The 6,000-nt window shown below is 46.0% G+C and overlaps 1 protein-coding gene across 4 annotated transcripts in view; it reads right to left on the minus strand.

Moving 5' to 3' along the window:
* The window catches only part of LOC311267299 (microtubule-associated serine/threonine-protein kinase 1-like), a 44,071-nt gene extending 38,400 nt beyond the window's left edge, over positions 1 to 5,671 (minus strand). For all 4 annotated transcript variants that reach the window (XM_084370293.1, XM_084370292.1, XM_084370291.1 and 1 more), the window contains exon 1: positions 4,747 to 5,671. In XM_084370293.1, the coding sequence (XP_084226419.1) occupies positions 4,747 to 4,785 (39 nt within the window). In that variant the 5' untranslated portion in view covers positions 4,786 to 5,671. The remainder of the gene's footprint in view (positions 1 to 4,746) is intronic.
* Positions 5,672 to 6,000: the final 329 nt, after the last annotated feature.

A 6,000-nucleotide genomic window follows, 5' to 3' on the forward strand; every position in this document is an offset into this window, starting at 1 on the left:
TTGCATATTATAATTCTTAGGAGCCGGTGTCACACAGTATCTGCCTGAATGTCCCCTCGTAATCCTCAATTCCACTTTAATTTGTAAAAAGGTCAGAAAGTGGCAACTCATTTCCTCATTCCAGTCTAGACTCACTCTGCCCGTCGTCATGGTGCCAGGAGTCCAGCTCACCAGTCCGCTCCTAAATCTGCCTTTGTGACTCACCGTCTCAGCATTTCCACAAAGTAAAGACTAAGCAGACCATGTATCATTAAGGAAATGTTCTCCTGCAACCAAATCCAGCTCTTACAACATATTCTGAAGCCTGAACTCTCTGTGACTTAATTCTCCTGTGGTGTAATTAGTGTGACACGACGCCACGCTTAGTGCTCATTGCATGGCACATCACAGCATGTGCTAAGGCTGCAAAAAAACATCATACAAGGCCGATGCGTAGCCGGGTTCGGAGCTAAATGCTCTCTGAGTCCTGCTAATGAAGTCTGGCGGTGGTGAGGGGTGACTGACAACAGATGGGAGGCTCTGTCACAAACATGACATGCCCACCGATCACAGATCAGAAAGCAACACAATTCTACACCGTATCTGCTGCCTTCCTCTCTGACAGGAGACGGCTGCTCTTTTTATCCAGGTTTAGCGTCGTCCTCTGGGGGAGTGAGCCGAGGCTTCAGCTTATAAACGATTGTCTGATCCCCTTTGGTCCCAGGCTATCAAACTGACAGGAGTGTTTATGTGTCGGTGTAAAATGAAAATTCAGATGCTGCCACTGGAGGGTGATTTCGCCACTGTCTTGTAATGTCGATGGTTTATGTATGAGCATTTTGCCTTAAGAATACTTCAAGTGCTTACAGATGCAGACTAATGTTGAGTTTTGTAGTATCTAATCGGCAGATGGCCCATTTCTGTCAAAGCGTGTTCACTTTGAAAACAAATAACCCTGTTCATGGTTCAACTCGTACAATATACGCGTATGTACTTTATATGTAGTATGTGCGCTCATTCCAGGGGCCTGTTTTTATGGATGCCTCGTGTTTTGCTGTCATTCTCGATGAATCATTTTTAAATGGACTCAACCTGAGGCATGAATGTACAGAGATTTTTAATGAAGCTAGTCTGCTTCATTTTAATGAAAGAATGACTCTTTTGTTTGTTTGAACCGGCAAACAGATGTTAGTTTAAACATTAAAATTTATGTTAACATTAGCCTAGCCAGCAACTCACTCCACCGTCCCTCCATCCATCAAACCATCCAATCAGAAGGCCAGAGGGTAAACATTTAGATGCATGCAGTGCACCATAACTGAGACTTCAGAGTCCAGTGATTTCTGTCTCCTGGTACACATAAAACTATAAAAGGTCCATTTCAGTTGTGTCCTTCAAGTCATCTTGCCGGCACTAAAGGTATAAAAAAGGCCCTGTAATAATGAAATGACATTAGCTGAGCTGCATGCCTATAAAGCACACTGCGGCTCTGTCAGGAAGTCCAATCATTTTGCGGACACACGGCAAAAGACAAATGGTGGGGAGTTGGCCCGGAGCAGGACAACGGGGATCAATCAAGGAGTGTCCCGCTGCCAAGAGACGGAGACCGGGCCTGTCATCATCTACGGCAGTGACGGACTAACCGATCCGGGTTTGACGGATGGAAAAGGCAGAGGGGCTGATGGGTGTGGATGAGGCATGAGTGTCACAGCCTAGCTTAGCTCTTTCTTTTTGTGCAGAAATTTATTTTATTCCTAATATGGGACATAAACAAAGACTGTCCATCAGTTTTGAGCAACTAAGTACAAATGCCAAAACTGTAATAACTGTGGTCATGTGTCCAAACTGTCTATATGAGTGTTTTCCAGGTGTTGTGAACATTTGGTTTAAAAGGTTAAATGTGTTGTGAGAATCACTGCTAATGCTAACACGCTATGCTAAGTAGCTTCCACTTTCTGGGTGGAAGGGAGCATATCTATGTTCCCCTGTTCAATATTCTGGGTAAATAATCATAACCCTGACCATAGCTGGGGAACATAAGCCCCTGGGAACATAGGAAATTGGGAACAAATGCTGAGAGAGCATATGTGGAACTGGAGAACATACAACTCTTTGTGCCACATAAATAGGGGAAACATTCGACCCTGGATATACAGGACCATGGGAATATAAGACCCTGAGAGAGGACCTCCAAAATCGGGACAACATAGGACTAATTTTCCCATTATCTCCCATATACAGTACATTGGGGGAACATAGGACGTGGGGAACATATGAAACTGGGAACATACCCTTTGTCAGTTTCCCTCTATGTCCCATATAAATCCTGGGAACATAGTAGCCTGGGAAAATGGGACTCTTTGTCAATTTCCCATTATGTCCCACATAAATCCTGGGGAAATGGGACCCGCTGAGCACATATGTAGAATTGGGGAAGATAGGACCCTGGGAACATGAAATGTAATGACTCTGAGTGGAGGCAGCTTGGCCTGCAGGCCTCCACTTTCCCACTAAAATAAAAATGTAATAACATGACCGGTCCTCCAAAATAGTGAATTGTGTAAAGGGACAAGGAGCCCAGAGTTGTGACGGGTGATAGCTAACACTAGATGGATCATCAACGTTCATGGGCTATACAGGGCTACAGTATGACATGCTGTAGTCAATAGTCCACCCTATAAACTGAGTAAGTCGAGGGAAGAACATCAAGAGACCTGAAGTTTAGACAGTTTTCACAAATATGACCAGACACTGTTTTATCCTCTTTTCTTTTTGCTGCATTATCATAATAATTTACAATTCCTGAAACAAAAAGTGAGGAGAATTCAAATGTCAGTTCACATTTCCATATAGATGATGTATTGTGTTGTAGCAATTGATTATTATTTATAAATATTTTATTCATGAGGTATGCATCATAGTACGTGTGTGCCAGCAAGCCAAATGCAGTGTTACAGAGTGCAGCCACTACAGAGAGGCACAAAGATGTCCATTTCATGTTAGTCATTTTGGAGCAATGCATCATGGGTGTGACCCCTGACCCCGACTGCAGGGGAGTGGGGTGTGTCACCATATGGTGCTGACAGAATGATTGTGTGTGTGTGTGTGTGTGTGTGTGTGTGTGTGTGTGTGTGTGTGTGTGTGTGTGTGACAGAGAGAGAGAAAGAGAGAGAGAGAGAGAGTGACGGTTGGGATGATGAGACCCAGGGGAGTGACGAGGCAGTTGAATAGGACACAGAGAGCCAATCACACATCTACACACTATTTTACACACACACACACACACAGACTCCAAATCATCCAGCTGGCCTGCCTATATCTATAAGATGCCAGGGACATTGTAAGTCGGACTCTATGATGATTAATTCCCTCACAGCTCCTGTCATACATCACAGCAGCAGAGCGGTGAGCTGAGCGCCGGGGATGATGAGACATGAAACCATCAGCACACCTCACTACTAATCCTCCCGTGATTCCTTTTATACCCTCATCCCTCTCCCTCTCCCTCTCTCACAGTAATAGAGGTCAATTTGCAGCACAGAGGTGTGATCCAGAGCGCTTGCTGGCAATCCTTCTGTTTTTTTGCCAGGATAACAACCATATTAAAGACAAACTACATTAAAATACACACACACACACACACTCTTGCATGTACACATGCCCGCAGGAGGCTGCTCTCCGCCTGTCCTGCAGGCTGCTCATCTCTGCTCAGTTCACTTGAGTGAATCACACAAAGATGGAGGGGGGGTTGTATGACCCGTGGTTAGGCAGGCTGCTCCATAATGGATGAGCACAGTCATTTGAACACGTCATATCAGTATGCATGAGCGGCGATTCATTACCAGCATTTTGTCAGAGAGACTTTAGCCTTCATAAGCTACCCGAAATACAAATGATCCGAAAATGAGCTTTGTGGTGATGAGAGGTGAGCCAAATGATTGGGTCGGTCAGCACCTGAGACACACCGTGTGACCCCATGTGAAAACATCAAGTAAGGAAAGACTACAGATGTTGTATCCTGCTGGAATTAGAGCTGAAACAATCGGCTGAATTAACCAGTGAATAATGGATTCAGTCAATCTTTAAGCAAAAATGCCAAACTTTTGATGCTACCAGCTTGTCCAATGTGAGGATTTGCCTCTTTTCCCAGCCTCACATTACAGTAAAATAATTCACTTTGGATCTGGGCTGTCAGTCAAACAAAGAAAAGGCAGTCTGATGACATTATCTTGATCACTTCTCAGTGTTTTTGGATGTTTTACAGACCAAGAAGTGATCGAATGTCAGCAGCATCCATGATGAAAACCAAATTAATTGAAACATATGTTTAGATAATGTATATAGGCTACCGTGCCAACACATTATTATACATTACTCTATTCTTTATAGACAGCTGGTTCCATTAATCTTAAGTGATAGTATAAGAGCTAATAAATACCATGATGTAATCCATATAAGATAAAATCAACTAAGGAGTCTTATGGGAATATTATCATTATACACTGAGGCCTGATGGGTTGCACTTGTGCCAGAAGGATTCCTGCTGTGATGCTGAAGCCACACAACTCAAAATGACAGTCACTTGCCATTTAGGCGAGCGTCAATGAGGCTGTTGGTGTAATGAGATGGTGTCTGACTGTGTGTCCTACAGCTGGAAAACAAAGGGACAGATTTGTGTATGTAGAGGGAGAGACAGAGATCACAGGATGACGATGATGAGGATGATGATGATGATGTCCAGCCTGCTGTGCGGCCGGACCGACTCACCTGCAGCCTCCGGCGCCGTATTATCCCCGAGTCATCCATGGCGTAATGACGAGCTGTGGGGCTCCTAGCGGGGATTTCCCCTCACTATAACAATCTGGACCCCTCAATAATCTGGGCTGTGAGCCGGCAGGGCTGCAGCATCCACCGGGGCTCCAGTTCACACCCGAACTGCAGAGTCCAGGAGCCAGAAAGACGCACACACACACACACACACACACACACACACTGAGGGAGTCCGGTGTCACGTCGAGGAAACCCAAATGTGGAGCCGTCCCATTCTGTGTGCAATGTCTCTTAGAAAAGCAGCGACAAGTGTTTTCCCTCAGCTCCACTTCTCTCCTGCGCCTCAGTGTTGCCAGTCATGCTGCGGTCTGCGTTCCTTCCTCCCGGAGCATCCTTGACATTTTGCCAGAGGTCTGTGCGCTTTTGATGCCGTCCAGCAGAGCGACTCGGAGGCCTGAACGATCAGCGCAAACACAATGTCCATGTAGCATCAGCCGACCCGATACTCAACCCAAGTTCTCCAACAGGAAACGTGAGCTCCCCCCCCACATTTGGTCACAAAGGGACAACGTGTTCAGAGCTCAGCGCGGGCGGAAAAACAACCAGGCGATTATTTCACACACTACTGCACCGTAGATGAGCAGCGCAGCCCCGAGACGCGCTTCATCCCTCAGCTCCTCGGTCGGGCTGACACCGGCGCTGCCTCGTCGCGGAGGAGCCTGTCTGCTCCCGTGAACATCAGCGGCGAGGAGAGCGCGTCCCTCCTCAGAAACACACAAAGTTCAGGCTCTTTTTTCGTTTCATTCATCCGTTCGTTGCTCCTCAACCTTCACTTCCTATGAAGCTGGTGACTGGACGGGGCGACAGCAGCAACGCGATATTTGTAACCCCTTCCTGGGATTCCCTGTCGCCCCTCCTCCTCCTCCTCCTCCTCCTTCATCTGCACGTACAGCCTCCTCAGATGAATGAAGAAGCATCTAACCCGGGTTCAGGAGATACAACACACACCAGTGTTCAGAGCTATCCTAAAACTGGGTTGATTAGTTCAAGCTCGTTTAGGACATTCAAGTGTGTGTGTGTGTGTGTGTGAATGTGTGTGTGGAGGCTGGTTGGAGCCACAGTCAGCACCAAAGACAGCGACAGAGGATTCACAGTGTGAGAAGCTACAGTACAGTGCAAAACATCATGTGTGCTCAGTTTATAAAGTTTGATTTAATACAGATTGACCTGAATAATTAATTTAATTGCACA

This window comes from Pagrus pagrus (genome assembly GCF_965226575.1).
Source record: "Pagrus pagrus genome assembly, chromosome: 13".
Taxonomy (NCBI): domain Eukaryota; kingdom Metazoa; phylum Chordata; class Actinopteri; order Spariformes; family Sparidae; genus Pagrus; species Pagrus pagrus.